General features: G+C 56.2%; 1 protein-coding gene across 2 annotated transcripts in view; it reads right to left on the bottom strand.

Annotated features, from left to right (window-relative positions):
* Nucleotides 1–23,195, bottom strand: part of SCRIB (scribble planar cell polarity protein) — a 90,406-nt gene extending 67,211 nt beyond the window's left edge. For both annotated transcript variants that reach the window (XM_054385622.1, XM_054385621.1), the window contains exons 1-3: nucleotides 23,034–23,195; nucleotides 1,422–1,539; nucleotides 1,143–1,221 (exon numbers count right to left, since the gene is read on the bottom strand). In XM_054385622.1, coding sequence (XP_054241597.1) covers nucleotides 1,143–1,221; nucleotides 1,422–1,539; nucleotides 23,034–23,195 — 359 coding nt within the window. The remainder of the gene's footprint in view (nucleotides 1–1,142; nucleotides 1,222–1,421; nucleotides 1,540–23,033) is intronic.
* Nucleotides 23,196–24,482: the final 1,287 nt, after the last annotated feature.

Here is a 24,482-nt window from a genome sequence, read left to right as displayed (position 1 = left end):
GCTCCAACGTACAACATAACCCATGAAAAAGAGGAGAAATCCTTTGCTGTTCCTGGAGCTCCCCTGTCCCACTGCTCATGACACATCTCACAGCCCTGGGCCACGAGAAGACTCTGACAGGTCACTGCTGGTGTAGGAATGCTGGTCTGGTCACTCCTGGGGGACAGGGTATCTCACTGATCGAGAGCTTTGCTGATAGCACAAGAGGAATCAGCCCCAAGAAGCCCCAGGGGAGATTTAGGTTGGACATGAAAAACAATTTCTGCCCCTTGAGAGTTGTTCAGTCCTGGCCCAGGCTGCCCAGGGCAGTGGTGGAGTGTCCATCCCTGGAGGGGTTTGAAAGCCATGGAGATGTAGTGCTGAGGGCTATGGTTTGGTGGTGCCCTGGCAATGCTGGGTTAAGAGTTGGACTTGAGGGCCTTAAAGGCCTCTTCCAACCCAACTGACTCCAACTCTCTGGCTCTGGCACCACAAGAGGGAAGCAGAGAGTGGAAGCTGGTTAAAGGGTGGCTTGGGCAGAGCTTGCCTAGGAACACAAAGGGCAGGAACCAGACTGGCACCTACAGGGATCCTGCAGACAAGACCTCAAGACACCAGTGCCTGAAGTCCTGGTCCACCAAAGCAAAGGAGCCACCTCCCCAAAACACTGTGAATTTAGAGATGCAGAGAGAGGAGACTAAACAACAAGGCACAGCTCTGGGCACTGAGGTAGCAGGGAAGCCAACCCAACAGAGCTCAAAGGGCAGCCACCCTAAGATGGGAGAGCAGAAAGGCCAGCAGCAAGCAGAGGACAGCAGGAGGGCCTCTCTCTGCTCCTCTGTAGTAGAACAAGCCCAAATCCCTTCTAGTTTGTGCACCGGGGGATGAGGTTGGGAGCAGGAAACAAGCTTCTCCCAGGAGGACTGAAGTCCTCACCACTCACACCACTGGCACCCATATGACTAAAAGTCATCACCACAAGTCCCCCCAAGAGGGAGCACACACCAGCTCTTCCCTAGGCTGAGTGCTCCACCTGCCTGGAGAGCAGACACCTGCATGATTCTAGGCCTGGACTTCAGGAGAAGACGATTCCAAGATGAAGACCAGAGAAAGCTAGGGAGAAGGAGGAACTTTGCTTTCAGCTGGATAAAAGGGTCTCCTACCTGGAGAGAGGATTCCCACTGAAGTCTGCGATCTCCAGGGACTTGCAGAATTTGATGCTTTCAGGAATTTCTGGAATGTCTGGAAAAAAATACATGGAAGAAAAAAAAAAAAAAGAGGCTTGAGAAGAGCCTAGAAGGTGGAAAATGGGACAGCAGGGACTGGTGGCAGCCTTGCAAAGTAAAGCCACCATATTGCCCTGGGTCTGGACAAGAGGTGACCGCAGGACTCCCTGCAGGACAGGGGTGCCCAGAGCAGTGCAGGGCTGGCTTTGGCCTTACCATTACGGGAGATGTCCAGCTCCACCAGCTGCATGAAGTTGGCAACCTCGGGGGGCAGCCTCTGGATTTCATTGTCACTCAGACCCAGCCTGCGCAGGTTCAGGAGCCTGAAGAAAGGCTACGACAGGAGAGCAAAACTCAGTCAGCTCTGGGGGAAACTCATCTCCTCACCTCAGGGCAAAGCTCAGCTCCAGCCACACAGACAACTGCCTTCCCTCACCACCTCTGCCCTGCTGAGGGCCTCACCCTGCAGTTCCTGCACAGATGAGAACCCTGATTAAGGTCAGTGGGGGTGAAAGGAGAAAAGCATTTAATGGGTTTAGCTTGAGGATTCCTTTACCACCTCTGTCATCCCACTGCTCCTCTCCCTCCCTGGTAGGGCACAGAATGGATGCTCCTTGCTTCCCAAGGTAAGTTCACCACAGGCATTCAGAGACAAGCTCCATGAGGAGGTGACTACAAAGCAGCTCTCCAGCAGACATCACAGTGTCTACGAGTCTGGCCCAGAGAAGCCAACAAAGGAGAAATGAGGGCACCTCCATGCTGAAGGCCTGCCCCTGCTACCACACACATCTGCTGTAGAATTGGCTTTGACAGGACACCAGTGAGGTCCTCACACCTGGAAGACCCTTCCCAGGACACCAGTAACAAGCCCCAGCACCAAGAGGGAATTAGTTTGTGCTATTTGTCCTTTCTAAAATCCCCACAGTCATCAAAACGTTGGCTGGAGGGACCTCCAGAGCTGTCCCAGCCCAGCAGCACTCAACTTCTTCACACCTGACCCTTCTCAGAAGTCACTTCTATCATCACTCCTACTTTCTAGACCCCAGCAGCATCTCAGAAGCCTACTGACCACCACCACTGCAATCATCCACTGAGCAAATCCTGCAGCTGCTTCTGACCCCCTGGGACAGGGGACACTGGGCAGGATGGGACCCAGAGCCATGGAATGTTTCAGAGCACCTGGGAATGGCATCCAACCAACACTGGGCACTGTAGAAAACCTGCAGCTTGGAGCAGGACCCACCAGCAGATAAAGGCAGAGACAGGCTGCTGGGCACACCCAGCTGTCTCTGACAAGGAGTTTGTGCACAGCACAGACAAGGCCTCTAGGACTCCTCTAACCATCCACGAGTCTTGGCCAAGTCTTAGCAAACTCAAACTGGGATGCAAAAGTCAGTACTGATGAAGTTCAGGCCCACGAAGGGACAGGCAGAAGCCACTTCCAATCCATGCAACCATCCTGCCTGTCCCACACCAGTGAGGGGGTCACAGCAAGCATCTGAACATGCAGTCCCAGCTTACAGAGCAGGAAGCACCCCCAGAGAGCCAGGGCTGTTCACACTGAGGAGGATCCAACCAGGACTGGAGGTTTGAGCCTGCTTTCTCAGTTGCCTCTCCAAGTATTCCAGGCTGCCAAAACAGACCTCCCCTTACAGGAGCATAGCTGGGGGGGGTGGGGCAGTGGGACACCCACAACTGTCACTCACAGCAGCGCAAATCATACACCCAGAGAGGTTTCTCTGCCATCTCTGAGAGATGCCTCAGTCAGGAAGCTTTGCTGGGTGCAGGGAATGTTTGAAGGACAGCAAAAGCCAGCAGAGACTCTGCCAGGCTGAAGTGGTCCTTCCATGTCACTGCCCATGCTAACAGAGCAGCGCTCCAGGATGAACAGCTGTGACATGAAATCCATGCTCCTGATGTCTGAAGCACCAAAGGAGACCTCAGCAAGAGAGAGGGAGAGAGGAGAGAAAGGGAAGGAGGAGGGAGAGAGAAGGAAGGAAGGAAGGAAGGAAGGAGGAGGGAGAGAGAAGGAAGGAAGGAAGGAAGGAAGGAGGAGGGAGAGAGAGGAAGGAAGGAAGGAAGGAAGGAGGAGGGAGAGAGAAGGAAGGAAGGAAGGAAGGAAGGAGGAGGGAGAGAGAGAGAAGGAAGGAAGGAAGGAGGAGGGAGAGAGAAGGAAGGAAGGAAGGAAGGAAGGAGGAGGGAGAGAGAGAGAAGGAAGGAAGGAAGGAAGGAGGAGGGAGAGAGAGAGAAGGAAGGAAGGAAGGAAGGAGGAGGGAGAGAGAGAGAAGGAAGGAAGGAAGGAAGGAGGAGGGAGAGAGAGAGAAGGAAGGAAGGAAGGAAGGAGGAGGGAGAGAGAGAGAAGGAAGGAAGGAAGGAAGGAGGAGGGAGAGAGAGAAGGAAGGAAGGAAGGAGGAGGGAGAGAGAGAGAAGGAAGGAAGGAAGGAGGAGGGAGAGAGAGAAGGAAGGAAGGAAGGAGGAGGGAGAGAGAGAAGGAAGGAAGGAAGGAAGGAAGGAGGAGGAGAGAGAGAGAAGGAAGGAAGGAAGGAGGAGGGAGAGAGAGAAGGAAGGAAGGAAGGAGGAGGGAGAGAGAGACTGAACGAAGTAAGGAAGGAGGACTGATAGAGAGAAGGACGGAAGGAAGGAGGAGTGAGAGAGAGAAGGAATGACGGCAGGAGGGAAGGAGGAGGGAGAGAGAGAAGGAAGGAAGGAAGGAAGGAAGGAGGAGGGAGAGAGAGAAGGAAGGAAGGAAGGAAGGAAGGAGGAGGGAGAGAGAGAAGGAAGGAAGGAAGGAAGGAAGGAGGAGGGAGAGAGAGAAGGAAGGAAGGAAGGAAGGAAGGAGGAGGGAGAGAGAGAAGGAAGGAAGGAAGGAAGGAAGGAGGAGGGAGAGAGAGAAGGAAGGAAGGAAGGAAGGAAGGAGGAGGGAGAGAGAGAAGGAAGGAAGGAAGGAAGGAAGGAGGAGGGAGAGAGAGAAGGAAGGAAGGAAGGAAGGAGGAGGGAGAGAGAGAAGGAAGGAAGGAAGGAAGGAGGAGGGAGAGAGAGAAGGAAGGAAGGAAGGAAGGAGGAGGGAGAGAGAGAAGGAAGGAAGGAAGGAAGGAGGAGGGAGAGAGAGAAGGAAGGAAGGAAGGAAGGAAGGAAGGAGGAGGGAGAGAGAGAAGGAAGGAAGGAAGGAAGGAAGGAAGGAGGAGGGAGAGAGAGAAGGAAGGAAGGAAGGAAGGAAGGAGGAGGGAGAGAGAGAAGGAAGGAAGGAAGGAAGGAAGGAGGAGGGAGAGAGAGAAGGAAGGAAGGAAGGAAGGAAGGAGGAGGGAGAGAGAGAAGGAAGGAAGGAAGGAAGGAAGGAGGAGGGAGAGAGAGAAGGAAGGAAGGAAGGAGGAGGGAGAGAGAGAAGGAAGGAAGGAAGGAGGAGGGAGAGAGAGAAGGAAGGAAGGAATGAGGATGGAGAGAGAGAAGGGAGGAAGGAGGGAAGGAGGAGGGAGAGAGAGAAGGAAGGAAGGAAGGAAGGAGGAGGGAGAGAGAGAGAAGGAAGGAAGGAAGGAAGGAGGAGGGAGAGAGAGAGAAGGAAGGAAGGAAGGAGGAGGGAGAGAGAGAAGGAAGGAAGGAAGGAGGAGGGAGAGAGAGAAGGAAGGAAGGAAGGAGGAGGGAGAGAGAAGGAAGGAAGGAAGGAAGGAGGAGGGAGAGAGAGAAGGAAGGAAGGAAGGAAGGAGGAGGGAGAGAGAGAAGGAAGGAAGGAAGGAGGAGGGAGAGAGAGAAGGAAGGAAGGAAGGAAGGAAGGAAGGAAGGAAGGAGGAGGGAGAGAGAGAAGGAAGGAAGGAAGGAAGGAAGGAGGAGGGAGAGAGAGAAGGAAGGAAGGAAGGAAGGAAGGAGGAGGGAGAGAGAGAAGGAAGGAAGGAAGGAAGGAAGGAGGAGGGAGAGAGAGAAGGAAGGAAGGAAGGAAGGAAGGAGGAGGGAGAGAGAGAAGGAAGGAAGGAAGGAAGGAAGGAGGAGGGAGAGAGAGAAGGAAGGAAGGAAGGAGGAGGGAGAGAGAGAAGGAAGGAAGGAAGGAAGGAGGAGGGAGAGAGAGAAGGAAGGAAGGAAGGAAGGAGGAGGGAGAGAGAGAAGGAAGGAAGGAAGGAAGGAGGAGGGAGAGAGAAGGAAGGAAGGAAGGAAGGAGGAGGGAGAGAGAAGGAAGGAAGGAAGGAAGGAGGAGGGAGAGAGAAGGGAGGAAGGAAGGAAGGAGGAGGGAGAGAGAAGGGAGGAAGGAAGGAAGGAGGAGGGAGAGAGAAGGGAGGAAGGAAGGAAGGAGGAGGGAGAGAGAAGGGAGGAAGGAAGGAAGGAGGAGGGAGAGAGAAGGGAGGAAGGAAGGAGGAGGGAGAGAGAAGGAAGGAAGGAAGGAGGAGGGAGAGAGAAGGAAGGAAGGAAGGAGGAGGGAGAGAGAAGGAAGGAAGGAAGGAGGAGGGAGAGAGAAGGAAGGAAGGAAGGAGGAGGGAGAGAGAAGGAAGGAAGGAGGAGGGAGAAGGAAGGAAGGAAGGAGGAGGGAGAGAGAAGGAAGGAAGGAGGAGGGAGAGAGAAGGAAGGAAGGAAGGAGGAGGGAGAGAGAAGGAAGGAAGGAAGGAGGAGGGAGAGAGAAGGAAGGAAGGAAGGAGGAGGGAGAGAGAAGGAAGGAAGGAAGGAAGGAAGGAGGAGGGAGAGAGAAGGAAGGAAGGAAGGAAGGAAGGAGGAGGGAGAGAGAAGGAAGGAAGGAAGGAGGAGGGAGAGAGGGAGAAGGAAGGAAGGAGGAGGGAGAGAGGGAGAAGGAAGGAAGGAGGAGGGAGAGAGAGAAGGAAGGAAGGAAGGAGGAGGGAGAAGGAAGGAAGGAAGGAGGAGGGAGAGAGAAGGAAGGAAGGAAGGAGGAGGGAGAGAGAAGGAAGGAAGGAAGGAGGAGGGAGAGAGAAGGAAGGAAGGAAGGAAGGAAGGAGGAGGGAGAGAGAAGGAAGGAAGGAAGGAGGAGGGAGAGAGAAGGAAGGAAGGAAGGAGGAGGGAGAGAGGGAGAAGGAAGGAAGGAGGAGGGAGAGAGAGAAGGAATGAGGAGGGAGAGAGAGAAGGAAGGAAGGAAGGAGGAGGGAGAGAGGGAGAAGGAAGGAAGAAGGAGGGAGAGAGAGAGAAGGAAGGAAGGAGGAGGGAGAGAGAGAAGGAAGGAAGGAAGGAGGAGGGAGAGAGAGAGAAGGAAGGAAGGAGGAGGGAGAGAGAGAGAAGGAAGGAAGGAGGAGGGAGAGAGAGAGAAGGAAGCAAGGAAGAGGGAGAGAGAGAGAAGGAAGCAAGGAAGAGGGAGAGAGAGAGAGAAGGAAGGAAGGAGGAGGGAGAGAGAGAGAAGGAAGGAAGAAGGAGGGAGAGAGAGAGAAGGAAGGAAGGAGGAGGGAGAGAGAGAGAAGGAAGGAAGGAGGAGGGAGAGAGAGAGAAGGAAGGAAGGAGGAGGGAGAGAGAGAGAAGGAAGGAAGGAGGAGGGAGAGAGAGAGAAGGAAGGAAGGAGGAGGGAGAGAGAGAGAAGGAAGGAAGGAGGAGGGAGAGAGAGAGAAGGAAGGAAGGAGGAGGGAGAGAGAGAGAAGGAAGGAAGGAGGAGGGAGAGAGAGAGAAGGAAGGAAGGAGGAGGGAGAGAGAGAGAAGGAAGGAAGGAGAAAAAGTCCTCTTGACACTGCACAACTTCAATCCTTTGGGTTCAGTTTATCTAAGGCTGATCAGTTTAACAAGAAGGGAAGTAGGTGAAAGTCTAAAAGACAACAAAGGTTCAGGCCAGAGCAGGAGGTTGGGAGACTTGATCTGCTATTGTTTCCTAGATCCTTCTCCTAATTTTAGAATGCAAGGAAATTCCAGGCAAGACATTGTGCTGACCTGCTGGAGGCTGCAGGCTGGGAAACAACAACGGGAACAGAACATCTACAGCCAGACCTCCAGCACTGCTGCCTGCAGGGTCTCACAGGAGAGGTGCTGACCCTTCTTTAAAAAAAATCAAGTTATAACAAACTAGGACAATTCCTGCTGCAGGTTGCACTGCAGTGTGCATGGAAAGTGGTCAGTGACACAACAGAGATGAATTATCTGTCTGTGGGGCAACCACCAGGTTGCCCTGAACATCAGCTGGAGCTTTGCCTACAAGGCAGTTTGACTGTCCTAGGAAGGCCACCAAAATCAAACCATCACCACCTGCTGTGGCTTCCCCTGGCCCTGCTCCAACAGGTCCATGTCTCTCCTGTGCTGAGGACTCCAGAGCTGGCCCCAGCACTGCAGGTGGGCTCTCAGCAGCATGGAGCAGAGGGGCAGAATTCCCTCCCACTGGTGCTGGGGATCAGCCCAGGACACAGCTGGATCAGAGCTGGGAGCGTTCGTTGTGTGAGCACCCAAAGCTCAGCTCCTGCTGGCAAAGCTCTTCTCAAACGCCAGCAAGCAGGGGAAGTTTGCTCTCACCTCTACTGGGACTGGAATCAATATGATGGACTTGGGGCTGCTGGTGGATGAGAAGCTGGACATGAGCCAGTAATGTGCACTTGCTGCTCAGAAGGCAAATCCCATCCTGGGCTGCATCAAAAGCAGCATGGCCAGTGGGTTGAGAGAGGTGATTCTGACACTTTGCTCTCTCTGGTGAGACCTCACCTGGAGTACTGAGTCCAGCTCTGGGCCCCTCAGCACAAGAGAGACATGGACCTGAGGGAATGGTTCCAGAGGAGGGACACCAAGATGACCAGGGGGCTGGAACATCTCTGCTACAAAGCCAGGCCCAAAGAATTGGGGCTGTTCAGCCTGCAGAAGAGAAGGCTCCAGAGAGACCTTATAGCTGCATTTCACTATCTGAAGGGGAGCTGTGGGAGGGCTGGGGAAGGACTCTTTAGAAGGGCTTGTGATGATAGGATGAAGGGCAGTGGTTTGAAACAGGAGCAGGATAGGTTTAGGTTGGACACAAGGCAGAAGCTCTGCACAATGAGAGTGGTGAAACACTGGATCAGGCTGCTGCATGCTGCGAATCTGTAGAGCACAGGAACAGGACATCACCAAGACCTGAGGGGCTGCAAACACCACACCCAGCCCTTCACTCTCAGCTCTGGGCACTTCAGCTCATGAGGCCAAACAGCCTGCACCAGGGACTCATTTGTGGCACTGGAAACAGAGAACAAAGTCATTTCCAAAATGTTGCTGGAAATGAGAGTGGAAGCTCCAGGCCTGCCCCTGTGGAGATCAGCAATTATCCCTTTCTCTAATCAACACTGACCCAGCTTCACACAGCTGGCAGGAGAGAAGACACCAATTCAGCACTGCAATGAAAGGCTCTATTAAGATGAAACATTTCAGTGCATGAAGAAGAGTGTGGCCAGGAGGCTGAGGGAGGTTCTTCTCCCCATCCACTCTGCTTCAGTGAGGCCACAGCTGGAGTCCAGTTCTGGGCTCCCCAGGTCAAGAGAGACTGGGAACTACTGGAGAGAGTCCAGTGGAAGCTGGAGAGCTGCTGAGGGGCCTGGAGCATCTCTGTTGGGAGGAAAGGCTGAGAGCCCTGGGGCTGTTTAGGCTGGAGAAGAGCAGCCTGAGAGGGGATCTGATCAATGCTCAGCAAGAGCTAAAGGCAACGGCAAGGGGATGGGGCCAGACTCTTCCCAGTGGTGCCCAGTAACAGGACAAGGAGCACAAACTGGAACCCAGGAGGTTCCATCAGGAGCAACCTCTTGGATTGGAGGGTTCAGTGCCCTGAAGCAAACTGTCCAGAGAGGTTGTGGAGACTCCTTCTCTGGAGAGCTTCCAAAGCCACCTGGACATCAGGATCCTGAGCAACCTGCTGTGGGTGAGACCCTGTGAGAAGCTGAACCCAAGGACAAAAGTTGAGCACCTTGAGCACCACATCCCATGAGGAGAGCAGAGAGGAAGTGGCTATCAACAAGGCACAGAGAGCACTGCCAACAGCAGCACCTGCCACAGGCTCACAGGGTCATTTGCATAACCAAACAAAAAGCCTCCAATCTCCCTTTCTGCTGCTTCCAGTAAAACCCTGAAGTGTGCAACCAACATAAACAATGGAACACAACCAGCAGAACTTCAGGAGCCCCCTGACTGTGACAAAGCTTTCAAAGTAAACCACACCAGTCACCTGGAAGCTACACATACACGAGTCACAGCTACCTGTCATCAGTGGGCTGGGCTTCAAGAAACTCCAGCAAGCCCATGGACTACCCTGAGCTGCTCTGCTCCTGACTGAAGACACAATGCTCACCAGTCAGCTAGGTCCAGCTAACCACAGCTAGACTGGAATGATTTTGCTTCTGTCTTAACAATGACCAATGGCTCAGCAGCTCTGGAAGCCCCACTTCAACATCCACACCATGATACATGGAGAACTGAGAAAGGATGAAGCCCCAGTGAAGCTACCAATGAACCTCTGGAGTCACCTCATAGAAGAAAAAGGTCAGACTAAGAGAGCAAAACCACTGCTGTGATGGTCCAAAATTTCATTGCAAAGGGACAGAAACGTCAGCTTCTGATGGAAATATCCTGAGCCTAGAGCACTCATCTCCAGCAGGTAGGTCAGTCCTACCCAAGGAACATCTCCCAGCAGCATGCTGGTTTGATTTGAGGTGCTGCATAGCAGCACCAGGCACAGCCAGTCCATGAGAACAAGAAACACTGGTAGGGCTCCATGTGGCAGGTTCACCTGACTCCTGCTGAGGAACCTGGGCAGCTGAGGTCCTGGGCAGCTGAGGTCCTGAGCTGCACACCCTCCGTGACCTAGGACACATTTCTTACTGGCAACACAAGGAGGTCCGGCAGCCACCTTGCAGAGCCTCCCACCCAGTGAGACACAGAAGCACACAAGCCCATGGAGTTCAGCGTACACAAAGCAGGCACCTCGTGTCCAAGCCTCCCACAGCTCCAGCCCTGGTCAGTGAGGAGCTCCACATGGAAAAGCAGAGGCAACACCCACCCAGTTCAGAGATGAGCTTCTGGCCTCATGTCCTCACCATGGCACAGCTGCTCCCCAGCAGTGCAGGTGGGTGACACTGGACATGGCACTGCCCAAAATTAAGAGGGGGAGATGTCCAGCTCCTGAGCAGAGAGAAGTCTGACAGTCCCCTGTCCACCCTCCTCATTCCTTACATAAGGAACTCCAAGTGTCCATCTCCAAAACTTCCTGTTCTGCAAGAGAGTAGAGCCAGCCCCCAGTGCCTTCACCCCCAGCCTCTCTCAGCACCAGGCACCTCGCTGCCTGTGGAGACCAGCACAGAGCTCCCAGCTGCAGGAAGTCAGTACCAGCCAAAGGAGTACAGCAGGAGAGCAAGGCAGGGCTGCAGGGTCCCACATGCAGCAGTGCACTCAAAAAGGCAACGTGCATCATGGAGGCAGGTCCAGCAGAACCACAGAATGGCTGAGGCTGGAAGGGACCTCTCAACATTGTTTACTCCAGCCTCTGCTCCAAGCAGGGTCAGCTAGAGCAGGTTACCCACAGCAGAGTCCACTCAGGTTTTGAGTACCTCCAAGGATGGACATTCTGCAACCTCACTGGGCAGCGTGTTCCAGTGTTGGACCACCCCTCCAGGAAAAGAAAACCCAGAATTTCCTCTGTGTCACTCTGTGCCAGTTATCTCCTGTCCTGCCCTCAGACACCACTGCAAAGGGGTCCAGCTCCATCTTCTTTGCTCCCTGTCAATAAACACACAGTGAACTCCCCCCAGGCTGAACACTCCCAGCTCTCTCTTTCTCTCCCCACACCACAGATGCCCCAGAGTCCCTTATTTATGTCCATGCCTTCCCTGCACAGGACACGCTCCTCCAGAGCAGAGTGGAAGAATCACCTCCCTTGACCTCTGTGACAATGCTCTTCCTAACTGCTGGTCAGCTTGAGGCCCCCCAAGCTGCAAAGCAAGCAAAGCTGCTTGCTGGGCAGTCAGTGTCCTGCTTGTCCTGCTGGATGAGGTTGTTCCTCTTCAGGTGCAGAACTGGCAACAGCAGCCTTCCGCTGGCCAATTTTCCCAGCCTGCTGAGGTCCCTCTGAGCAGCAGCACAAGGACCTGGCACAGGAAGGTCACACACAGCACGTTCATATGCAGCCAAGCCACAAAGGGCCCTTGTAAGCCCAGTCTCTTGTCTGTGAGAGGCCCCAGAAAACCTCTGGAGGAGGTTCCATCCTCCTCTCTGCAATCAGCGTGCCTCCAGCTGAGTTGTGTGCCTCCGGCGTGCCAACGAGACAGCGTCCTCCAGAGTCCTGCCTCCAACCACCCATGCTCACCTCTGAGAAGCTCCCAGCACTGCTGGTGGGGCTGCAGCAATGCCCCAGGACAGGAAAGAAGCTCCTGGAGCTATGAGGTTGGCCTGGAGAACCACAGCACTCAGATAACCACGCTGGGAATGTGGCCACCACCCCCAAAGGCTTCCTTTCTCCGCTCAGAGCCCAGCCTCCAACCCCTGCTCGCTCTTTCAGGCAGAGCAAGAGGTGGAAAATGAAAGGAGGAGAAGGGACAATGGATGAAAGGCTCAGCACAGCCCCACTGAGCCACCCTCGGCTGTGCCCCTTCCCACGAACAACAGAACCCAAGGGCAAGCCGGGAAAGCCTCCTGTCCCCAGCCACCCGGGGGAAAGCCTCCTGTCCCCAGCCACCCGGGGGAAAGCCTCCTGTCCCCAGCCACCTGCCTCCAGTCACCCCTGAGGAAGCCTCCTGTCCCCAGCCACCCCGTGCTCCTCAGAAGAGACCTGGTGAGGCTGGCCCATGGCTGTGCTGGGAGGGAGGGAACAGATCGGGTCCCAGAACACCACCAGCAGGCTGGTGACATGCAGCAGGGTCAGGGACACAGAGTGACCAGGCCCACCAAGCTTCCTGTGCCTGCACCCACCATGGCCACGGAGTCCTTGAGACGAGGCCAGAGCCTTGTGTCTATCTACAATCCACAGAGGGATGCAGGACAAGCCCACATGTCCGACAGCTCCATCCCACCTGCAGAACCACACAGTCCAGCCACGTGAGCAGGGAAAGGTGCTGCAGCCTGGCACTTGGACAACACCAACTGCTCCTCACCTCCAGGTCAGCCCCAGGGTGGTTTCATGACTCCTCTGAATCTTTTGTTTCCTTGCAGATATAGCAAATATCTCCTGGCCTACCCAAGGCTCAGCTCCAGCTCTCCCCTCACCTGGCTTTGCTTAGGTACAGAGACACTCTTCATGCTCCAGTGAGATGCTCTCCATGACCCCTGCACCAACTCACAGCACTGAGACATAGATGAAGCCATCCCATGTATCCTAGCAGAGGTATCTGTCCCATCTCACACCTCAAGCTTCAGTCCCTCCAAAGGCAATGTGCCTAATCCCAGGGGAAGGGGACCAGGACATCGGGGTCCTTGCCACAGCATCAACTCACTGCTCTCCTCTGACAGCCAGCCCTCATGTTCCTGCTGTACCTGGAGGAGAACCATCTCCACAGCAGCCAAGAAAGAGGCAGGAGTCCTCTAACAGTCTCTCCAGAGAAGGAACCATGCTCTTGTGCAGCAGACAGCTCAAGGGCTGCCCCAACGCCAGGACCCTGCTGCAAACAGCAGACAGGACAGAGTAGCTGTCAAGCACCATCAGGCTGGAGGGACAGTCCTCCCCTCCACCAAGCAAGTTCTCAGCAGGCCTCAATGAAACACCTCCAACATGAGGCATTTCTCAAGGAGAAACACCTGCAGCTCTGCTGAAGGGCAGCAGGACACCCAGCTCACACACACAGGGCTATGATGCTCTCAGATGCAGCCCAATGTCTCCAAAACAAGGTGGTGACCATTTACACATCTGGAGACCAGGAACTGAGTCTGAACCTCGACCGTGGTCTTCAAACTGGAATCCCACAAAACCTTCTGGTTTATGCAGTCAGAACCATCAAGATGTTCCCAAGCTCTACTGGGCAACGATAGGTCCCAGACCCCTCCTCCTCCTGCCCAAAAATCAAACCAGGCTGTCTCTGAGACAAGGGCCCAGAGCCAGGGGTGCTCAGACCAGGACTGAGCACCAACAGCTGCTGCATTCCTGCTCCAACACAGGCTAAGGGGATGCAAAGCAGAGGCTCTGCTAACCTTTCCAGCCCTGGAGGTGCCCCTGATGAGGACAGGTCCTCCTTACATCTCATGGCACTCAAGAGAATTTCAGGTCCAGCTGTCAAACCCTGCTGGCAGAGTCCCACTGCCTCCAGCAGGACAGCACACATTTAATTAAAGGCAGGAAGATAATTACAACTCTCCTGGTGATTCAGGAGCAGGAGGAGGGCTTGTTTCCCATGCCACCAAGGGCTGGGCTCCCAGCAGCATGCAGCAGAGCTCCATGGTCATGCCCATGCAAAGCGAATGCCCAGGGCTCTGCCACCATGGGCAGGAGGTGTCCACCACCAGTGACAGAGCAGTTCGAGGTGCTCTCAGCTAAACCAGGTCAGGCCTCTGAGCCACATTCCCTTCACACCTCCCTGAGTAGACCTGGACTTGGCCTCTTAGAAGTTGCCCATGGAGCAAGCAGAGGCTCTGCTTTGTGCTCCACAGCCAAGGGTCCCTACACACAACACATGTTGGCCCCGGAGACCTACAGGCAGGAGAAGAGTGACCACCACCGGCGTTCCTTCTTGTCCTCCTGCAACGCAGAGCTGACCTCTGGCAGCAGTGCCCATGAGGCTGCCCCTGGGGACACCAGCTGCATGGGAGAGGCTCAGGAGAAGCTGGAAGCAAAGCCAGCAAAGCTGAGCACTAGGGAGCTGCTCAGGTCTGAGGTTACACTCGGTCCTTCCGAGTCGCTCTGCTCAAAGCCAACACCTCACAGGTGATTCACAGAACCAGCCAGACCTGTCCTCCACAGCAGGGCAGCTCGGGCAGGATGCCAGCAGCAGGAGCCAGGCCACCTCCAGCAGAGCCAGGCTGCGTCACCTGGCAGTGAACCCAGGACACACCTTTCCCTGCACCGAGGAGCAGTGCACACCTGGTGCCCTCCCACAACAGCCAGGTCCCAGAGGAATCACTCCACACAAAATCCAGTCAGGGTAAGGGAGCCAGTGGTCACCCAATGCCAGCATGGTGGGGGCTGGAAGGGACCTCTGGAGATCATCCAGTCCACCCCTCTGCCACAGCAGGGTCACCCAGAGCAGGCTGCCCAGGATCACCATGTCCAGGTGGGCTGCAGAGGACAAAGAAGTAATCATCACTGCTGAGAGGAGAACAGCAGTTTGCAGCTCCAGCAGAGAGGCCCCCACGGGGCAGCCCTGATGCCATGGGGAGGGCAGCAGTACCAAAGCAGACCCCCACCCCTGGGCACCTGGTGCTAGCACCTGGATACTCAGCCTGACCCCCTGGGCAGTGTGGGACAAGACCACAGACAGTGGACACCGCAGCTGCCATCCCAAACGAGAGGTCTCCCCAGGGACTGACCCCAGGTCACAGCAGCTCCCATTCCACACTCCTCCCAGAGTTCACCACAGGCACCAAACCGGCTCCAGCCACAGGCACCAAACTGGCTCCTGGCCACAGGCACACAACCACCAGCGCCCGGAAGAAGACCACAAGAGTCCAGAGACAGCTGACGGTCCAAGCAGCCTTCAGCTGAGCTGGGGCTTGCAGAGGGGCCTCAGGAAGCGAAGACATTCCCCAGGCAGACCCAGGACAAGGAGGGGACACAGGAACAGCCCCACGTGTCCCCACACACACCAGAGCCAGGAGGAGATGACCCACAGGCAGCAGGCTGCCCTGGAACGCAGGCTGCGGATTTCCGACCATTTAACCCCAGCCTCAGGCCCTGAGGAATGCAGCTCAGACATGCAAGAGCACTTGGCCAGGGGACATTCCAGCCAAGACAAGGTCCTCTCCACACCACAGCTCCCCAGCTGCTGCTTCCTGGGCACTGAGAGGGGCCTGAGGAATGCAGAACCTCTTGGGGCCAACAAGCCACTGCAGACAGCTCACTGACCAGGACCACGACCAGGACCTGCTGCCCTGCACACAGCTCACTGACCAGGACCAGGACCAGGACCTGCTGCCCTGCACAAAGCTCACTGACCAGGACCAGGACCAGGACCTGCTGCCCTGCACACAGCTCACTGACCAGGACCAGGACCTGCTGCCCTGCACACAGCTCACTGACCAGGACCAGGACCTGCTGCCCTGCTCACAGCTCACTGACCAGGACCAGGACCTGCTGCCCTGAACACAGCTCACTGACCAGGACCAGGACCAGGATCTGTTGCCCTGCACACAGCTCACTGACCAGGACCAGGACCAGGACCAGGACCTGCTGCCCTGCACACAGCTCACTGACCAGGACCAGGACCAGGATCTGCTGCCCTGCACACAGCTCACTGACCAGGACCAGGACCAGGATCTGCTGCCCTGCACACAGCTCACTGACCAGGACCAGGACCAGGACCAGGATCTGCTGCCCTGCACACAGCTCACTGACCAGGACCAGGACCTGCTGCCCTGCACACAGCTCACTGACCAGGACCAGGACCTGCTGCCCTGCACACAGCTCACTGACCAGGACCAGGACCAGGACCTGCTACCCTGCACACAGCTCACTGACCAAGACCAGGACCTGCTGCCCTGCACACAGCTCACTGACCAGGACCAGGACCTGCTGCCCTGCACACAGCTCACTGACCAAGACCAGCTCTCCTACAGATTGCTCACTGATCAGGATGGATGCAGGAGTGGAGTCTCTGGTCCAAATGCCCTGATGAACCAATTCCTGGCCACAGAAAGGAATGCCCAGGCCAGAAGCAGATGACCACACCACAGTTCACACCTTGCTCTGGAGAAGAGCTGTGGGAGCTTTACTGACAGGAGCAACTCATGGTCTCAGACATGAGGGCAGCAGCAGAGGGACCCCTTCCTGAAACCAGAGCACCAGGACTTCCACCCCAGTCCCACACAGCAGACCAGAAGCAGTCCAACATCCAGTGCCACCAACACACCAGCAAGTCCTGCATGGCCATGGAGCACCCAGCAGCATTTTCCAGCAGAATACTGCAAAAGCACTGATCTGGAGACCTGCTGAGATCATTCCATGGGACAGTGTTCTGGCCAAGGGTGCAGAAGCAAAACCTAACACACCCCAAGCACTAGCCAAAGATGACTCCTCTTATCTACTCTACCATTTATCTCATCCCACCCAGCCCTGACACACCAGCACCTCAGGAATGGCCTCTTCCAGCATAACAAAGAGGCTTGACTTACCAACCTAGCTTCCTCTGACCAAAGAAGGGTCACCCAACAACTGCAGAGGGCAGAACTCACTTCTCTGTCATGCCACAGACCTGAGCAGCAGGGAGAAACACCACGAGTTCCACTAGAACCTCCTCCAGCTGTCTCAGGTGTTTTCATGAGGCAGAAGTCCTATCACCCCATGAGTTCACACAACAAACAGCTGTATCTCCAGCACCAAGGAACATCAAACCAACCAACCCCAACAAATGAGCTCTAACCCTGAAACTGGCCAAGGAGCTCAAGTTGATTAACTGGAAGACAGCGACTCAGACTGCAGCAGGCTGGACATTTGGAGCTCATGGAAGCACACCTCAGGGGGCTGGGAGAAGAAACTCTTCCGGAAGAGTTAAGTGCCCCTGTGTGGAAGGAGACAGCAGGAGATTCTCAGACACGAAGGAAACAAACAACTCTGAACAGGAAGAGCACAAAGAGCAGGCAGGTGCCAAAGCAGCTCTCAGGGGAGCAGTTCAGACATCCACCATTAAACACCCTGAAATGGAAAGACGAGGAGTCAGAAGCCACAGAGAACCTTGCAGTGCAAGAGCTCTGTAGGCCTCACAGCCTGCAGCCTGTCTCAGTGTCCACCAGGCTCCTCCACCACCATTCCTTGCTTCATCCCATTCTGTCAGTGAAAGCCAGGAACGTTCAGGGGAACGTATGCAACAGGTCAGAGGAGACCTAAAGAGGTTCACTTAGTCCTGTCTTTACCTCTAACCATCAACAAAACATCTCAGTCACTCCTGCAGACACTCAGACAGTAGCCAGAGGGAATAAAGAGAGGTCTTAAGGCAGATCAGGTGATGGCTCTGCAGGGCCACCATGCTTTAGATGCAGTGTCCTGGAACATGAGTGAGGGAAGGCAAACCTATGCCAGAAATTGTCACCAAAGAACAGGAGGAACCCCAGAGGTGCAACTGAGCCCCAGGCAGCCAGCTCAGCAGTCAGTGCACCCAAAGACACAGAGGATGTCATTAACCACACGACAGAGGTGCAACATAACCAGGTCAGCTGAACCCAGGGGACAGACTGAGGAGGTGGTGACCTCCCCGCGTCACACAACAGCAGCGCAAAGGAAGGTGAGAGGCAGCAGCATGCAGACCCACAGTCACCCACGTCTTCATGAACTCTTTGCACCACTGAAGCTCTTCACTGCCCAGCAGGTCTTTTTATCTCACTGTCACACTCTCTTGAACCTTCTCCAAGACCTGAGGTCCTTCTGAGATGCACACAGGCAGCACACCCACACGCTGTCCAACAGCCAAGGTGGCTGCACACCCTGGAGCTCAGAGGGTAAATGTTCACAGTCAGCTCTTGTTTGCAAGCCTTGAAGGACAAAATTGCTTCCGTGCTCCCCTTTCCTGTTCCCTTCTTTGTATCACAGAATGGTTTGAGTTGGAAGGGATCTTAGAGAGCATCCACTTCCAAGCCCCCATGGGGGTCAGGGACATCTACTAGACCAGGTTGCTCAAGGCCCCATCCAGCCTGGCTCTAAACACTTCCAGGCTTGGAGCCTCCACAGCTTTCCTGGGTAAGCTGTTCCAGTGCCTCACCACCTTCATGGGCATATGCCCAAGAATTTTATGCCAGAAGAGATTTAGCAGCTCTTCTCTCCACAACTGAGCCGCTACCATGCCAGCACAAACCCCTGGCCACCTCCCAGGGTTTGGATGACAGATGATGACTGCACAGAGAGAGGAAAGGACAAGGTGAAATGACCTGCCCTTTATCTCATCTTCTGGGCAGCACCATGTCCAGAGCACCTGGCTGTGGAGGAACAACACCACATCCATTTGTACCCATCAACTCATGCAGCCCTGAAGCCCCTGGAGGAAGCAGAGAGGTTTGCCAACTCTGCACACAGGTCCCACAGCAAGCAAGTGAAACCAGTTCCCTGACTGGTTTTGTTAAGCAAATGCAATTGGCAGGTTTGACATGGCCCACAATGCAAAGAATTCACAGGCAGAACGCAGAAGGTGCCCAGGAGGTGCCCACCACATGCTCAAGAGTTAATGGGTACCAAAGCTGGCTCAGTCTGGTGAACCCTGGAGAAGTCCAGGCACCAATTCCTGGCTCCCCGACTTTCTCAGGAGCAAGGAGAAATTAAAAGAAGCAGCTTTGCACCTCCATGAAGTGACTAAAGCCCAAGATGCTTCTGGCAGGCCCCAGATGCCAGGAAATTAAAAGCTGCTCTTAATTAGCTTTGCAAGGCCCCACCTTGTCTTGGGAAAGTGACAAACTGCTCTCGGGTTTCACCCTGCTCCAGCAGCTGGATCCAGGCTCCAGACAAGGACACTGGATGCTGTCACCCCAGCCCACAGCAGCCAAAGAGGAGGAATGGCTGGAACCTGGATGGCTCCTGCTGGCCAAAATGGCCTGGCCAAGGGGCAAGCAACAGGTCTGGCCAGAAGGGCCCATACTGGGCCCAGAAGCCTCCTCCCTCTGGTGCTCTAGGCAGGTGTCCATCTCTCAGCTCCCAGTGCAAGCCAGTAACAGCTCACTGGGCAAGACAAAAGCTGCTCTGCAACGGGCCCAGTCTGGCATGGGAGCATGAACAAGGAAACAGCAGAGAATGACAACCCCTCCACAGACATCCCCAGGGCTTGCCTCTCCAGCACCACTGCTGCTCAAAACCTTGTTATCAAAGCCAGCTCTGCAGCTTCCTCCTTTTCTCCTCCCTGCACCTTCCTTCTTTTCCCCTCCCTGAAGGACCCCAACCTCAAGACATCTCCTGCCCAAGGATCCTTCCTGCAGGTCTCCAGCAGCCATCACTCCTGCTGACACAGGAGAGGTCTCCTCCCTCCTCTGCAATGACTTGTTCACGACTTTCATCCCTGCTCAGCTCCACCTTCTCCTCCTCCTACACCAGGTCCTAGGAGTGCTGCTCCACCCAAGTTTCCTCCGACCTCTCCCTTCTGCCTTCCCATGCTCCAAACCTGAGCACTCCTGAGAGCACACCAAGAGCCTCTGGATCTGCTCCTGGGCTGTGACCGGCTCCATCCACCACCTCCAAATTCCTCCTCTGAATTCCAGACTGTGCTCATTCCTCTTTGGTTGAGACCTGCACCTCTGAAGTGCTCCTGAGAGTGGATTAAATGAGCCAGGTGGATCTTGTAGCTCTCCTGAAATGAGAGGCTGCACTCTCGAAATCTCCACCCCAGCTGAAGCACCTGCTATGAACCTGCACTTCAGGTCCTGCAGAAGTCACTTTGTGCCAGGTAGGGCAGGAGTCAGCAGTGTCAGGATGGCCTCCTCTGAATTCAGAGGTGAGCACCCTGGTGAAGAGCACAGGGACCTTTCAGATGGAGTTGATAATTTTATATTAAATTATCTCTGTCACCCTGGCAGCAAATCCCTGCACCAAGGCAGCAGATGCTCCTGACACAGATCCCATCCATCACTGCAGCCATCACAGCACTGCCTCCAAAATGGAAAACAGAGGATCAAAAAAGACAAGATTCCACATGGAACAAGAGAAAAGGAACAAAGTAGAGAGTGCTTGGTACCAGAGGACAGAGACACAGACTTGGAGAAGGAATGGAGGGATGTGGTCAGGAAAGTCAGCAGGCCAGCAGATCATCCAATCGGATCAGCGAGGCAGCAGCTGAAGGTCTCCCTGAAGCTGAGGTTCTGGTAGGAAAGAAAATGTTGCTGCAGAAAGAGTCAGAGGCTGCCCACATTTCCGGGATAAGCATGACACAGACAGATGGGCACGGCAAGCAGAGGTGGCCTGACTGGGCAGGAGAAGCCTAGGAGAGGAGGCAGCTCAATTCCAACAACTCCAAAGGAAGCCACTTGCAAACTGTAGGACAAGGTGGCCCTTCCAAAAGCCAGCCAGCCAGCCAGCCAGCCCTCCATTGCTCACCTCCTCATGGATGCCCACACAGCCCCAACACCAGCATCCACAAACAAGGCTCTTCCTGCACGTGCTCTGGACCATCAAGTCCACCTGGTCACTGCCAGGTAAGTTCTACAAGCACAAACCATTAGGACACACACTGGGGAAGCCTCAGGTGGATCTAACCTCCTGTCCTCGTTTCACCAGGCTGAGGACCTCCTCACCAGCTGCCTCCAGACCATCCATGCCATCAGCAGGAGGAAACCTAGGGAAAGAGGCTGGAAAGACTCTGAGTCCTGCTTCTGCTCTGTCTTCCTGACGTGTCTCTGGTGCTCACCATCTTGAGGCAGCACCCATCAGCTCCTCGGTGTGTTCCAGGAACAGCTCACACTCAAGGTGCTCTGCCTGGTTCCTCTCCAGCATCCACATCTTTGATGCTCACCTTGCCTTGAGGGAGAGAGGGCATTTAGGTGTTGCTGGAGGAGGACCAATACCCATCATGACTGTGGAGCTTGTGGCTTTAGTTGGAAGGGATCAGATAGTCCCAGCCCCACTGCCATGGGCAGGGACACCTCCCACTGGACCAGGCTGCTCAAAGCCCACATCCAGCCTGATCTGAAACACTTCCAGGGATGAAGTGGCCACAAATTCTCTGAGAAACCTGTTCCAGCATCTCACCACCCTCATAGCAAAGAGCTTCTTCCTAATGTCCAACTTCAATCCACCCTGCTCTAGTTTCAAACCAAAAAAGCTTGTCCATTGGGTGTGATCACTCCATTCCTCTGACTTCACCACAGCTCATATGGGAGTGGAGGACCAGACTCTTCCCTGCCTGCTCTCTGTTGTTTTCCTAATAACGTGTGGGAACTCAAACACCGGAGAGGAACCATGACCACAGGCAAAGTCCTGGCAAGAGCTCTGATGCTCCCAAGCCACACTAACACAACAGCCCAGGTTCAACAGCAGCACTCATGGATACAAAGCCTTTGGGTGACAGCAGGAAGGAGATGTGGTGCTCAGTAGACACAGCAACTGCTCGTGGGCAGGACTAACTTTGTCTGATCACAGACTGACCAAATATCAATGCAAAATGTGTCTGTATCATCCCAGGGATACTCTTCACCAGCTGCCCAGACCCCAGCAGTTTCTCAGCCCCAGTGGATCACTGCAAACACAGGGCAGGATAGTGACCACGCAGCAGCAGCAAGAACCATCAGGTTCCAGGCAGCCAGGCCACAATCAGCCTCCTCTGCAGGAGACCAACTCTCACCATGTGTCCTGACCTGCCTGTAACACACCTCCCAACAGCTGGAGAAACATCCCTGCCTCAAGTACAAGATCCTGAGGTGCAAGGACAGAGAGCTGAGGAGATGTCATCCTGGTGTCTCCACCTGAGCAATCTGGCTCATGGCAGTCCAGAAGCAAACAAGCAGGGAAGAGAGGACACGAGAAGCTGTCCAGTCCAGACAAGGAAATGAGTTCAGGTAGGGAAGGATGAATTGCACAGCCTGACAGCACTGAACCAGTTCAGTCTGGCCTGACTCAAAGTCAATTTTGGGGCTGCACAGGGGTTTTCTTTCCAGATTTTGTGGCCAATCTCCTAACACGTCAGTAATTCAACAAGAAACTTTAAACCAAAAACTAATTACCTATTTCTCAACATCTTTAATAAAGAGGTGACTGAGTCCGCATCCACTGAGGAGCCTCTGTCCAAACAAGCTACAGCCCCATGCTTCTCTCCAGCACAACTAACCCTTACCTAACTCTTTACAAAGAGTGCAGTTTCCACAGGGTGTGTGGTAGAACTTTCTCCAGCACATTCCATGCCCAGTGCCATCTCAGGGCCTTCTTCCCCAGAGCCAGGTTCAGATTCCGCCTCCTGTTTGTGGTGCCCCATGCTCCAGATTGCACAGCAGACTGGGACCACCATGGCTCAGCTCCTGTTGAGGGCTCCAAGGCCCAGCACCCGAGCTCAGCACGGCCCCTGGTGCACAGAGACCTCCCGGGGGCTGGAGGATGCGGGTAACCGGAGTCCCCGAACAGAACTCCCCTCTGCTGCAGCAGGGACACCTCCGTGCGGTGCGGGGCACCTCGCTGGGGGCTCACCCCCGCGGTGCCTGAGCTCGGAGCTCTGCGGCCAAACGGAGCTGCGGGAGCCGCTGCCGGCGCAGGCTGCGGGCGCGGGCAGCCAAAGAGCAGAGCCCCGGTACCGCTGTAGGAACTCGTTCGCGGCTTCATGGGCTAAAGCCGTGTTCAAACCCCCCTGCGCTTCGCTCAGCAGCAGCAGCAAACGCAGCTCTGGGCGCTGCTGCTAGCAGCAAAGAGCTTCCCTCTCGCGAGCAGAGGTCCCCCGGCGGACGGACGGCAAAGCCCCAGTGCCAACCGACCCACCCGGGGGCTCCCCTGCCCACGAGGCTCTCCTCCGGCTGCGGGGAGCACGAAACGGCCCGGCAGCCCCGCTCCCCTCCCACAGCCCGCTCCAGCCCCGCCGCTCCCCGGCTCAGCCCCACACTCAGCACGGGGAAGCGGCCGGTCCCCGGCCGCCCGGAAGCCCACTCGCCACCAGCACACAGGGGAGGGAAGGCGGCACGGCCAGCAGCTAGAAGCCCTTCCCCTCAGCGGCGCCGGGCAGGCCGGGGCAGCGCCCGCCGGCTCCGCTCCCGGCCAGCCGAGGGGCGGCTGCGGCCGGCCTCCCACCAGGCCGGACCGGGCCGCGCCAGCCTTCAGCCCCGGGGCCGCGCTGGCCGGGCCGCGGCAAAGCGAGGCCTGCGCCGGGGGGCGGGCGGGCCGGGGCGCGGCCTCACCTTGGGCAGCTCCCGGAGCTGGTTGGCGTCCAGCAGCAGCTCCTCCAGCGAGCGGCTGTAGCGGTAAATCTCTTCGGGCACGGCCTGCAGCGAGCAGTGCCGCCGGTCCAGCGCCTCCACGTGCCGGTTGCAGCGCCAGAGCGGCGGCATGCAGCGCAGCATCGCGCCGGGCCGCGCCAGCGCTCCGCCGCGATCGGCTCCGGCCGCGCAGGGGCGGGCCCGGCCGGGCGCCGCCGCGCCGGGAAGGGCCTGCCCGAGGGAGGGCCCGGATGTGCGGGGGCCGGGCCGGGCTGAGCCGAGCTGCGCTGGGCAGGGCCGGCCCGAGTCGAGCCGCCCCGTATCCGCTCCGCGCCGTTTCCGCGCCCGCCCCTCGGGCCTGGGTGCCGCGCTCCGGCTCCAGCCCCGCCGCTCCCGCCCGGGCGCGGTCTACTCCTAGGACCGCACCGCCCCGCCGCGGCTCTCCCTGGGAAACCGAGTCCGCTCCCGCCCTGCCCCGCGCCCGCCCCGGCCCCGCCCGCGGAGCGCCCCCGGTGGGGTCGAGAAGGGAGCTGGGGCAACAAACCGGAGCCGGACTCGGAAGCAGTATCCGGCGCCGGTGATGGCGGTGTCCCACCTCAAAGTCAGCCCGGCCGCCGCGGGGGTCGCGCACAAACTCCCGGCCCCGAACCCTCCCGCTCTGCCCGCAGCGGGAACACCAGAGGGAAAAACGACCCTGAAATGGACCCAGCGGGGCTCGATAGCTCCCGTGTGGCTCGGACAGGGGTAGGAGCTGCAGCCAGGATCACTGCTCGGGAGGAGCCCGCAGTCCCCGCTGCAGGCGCCTGCCAGGTATGGAGCTGAGAACACCGAGGAGCAGGCTCTCCACGGGAGCTCACAGCCCCACAGCTGGGGGAACACGGCAGCGGCTCACAGCGAGAGCTTTGAAACGAGACTCGAGGAGACAGCAGCTGCCATCTCCCCCACACAAAGCCTCACAGCCTAAACTGCAGCTCTATGACAAAAGTGTAAAACCCAAAACAAGTGGGGAGCTGTAAGATGTCCACAAGACAATGCAGGTCCCCTGTGTTACCTTCACCATTCCTGATCTCTTCACCGCTCTCTTTCTTGCCCAGTTATTTCTGCTCATCTCCGTTCACCACGTCCTGATATCCCACCTGCAGCCCAGCTTTTCCACCCAGCCATCACAAAAGGTAGGAGTTGGAAGAGACCACTATAGACCATTGAGTCCAAGCCCCCTGCCAAGGCAGATTCACCTAGAGGTTACACAGGAACGTACCCAGGTGGGTTTGGAATGTCTCCAGAGATGGAGACTTCATGACCTGGACTACCTGTTCCAGTGCTCAGTCACCCTTATAGTAAAGGGGTTCCTCCTATGTTCAAGTTTGTGCCCGTAACCCTTTGTCCTGTCACTGGGCACCACTGAAAAAAGCCTGGTCCCACCACACTCAT

The sequence above is a fragment of the Indicator indicator genome, chromosome 12 (assembly GCF_027791375.1).
Source record: "Indicator indicator isolate 239-I01 chromosome 12, UM_Iind_1.1, whole genome shotgun sequence".
NCBI lineage: Eukaryota > Metazoa > Chordata > Aves > Piciformes > Indicatoridae > Indicator > Indicator indicator.
This window is presented reverse-complemented; position numbering and strand designations above follow the sequence as displayed.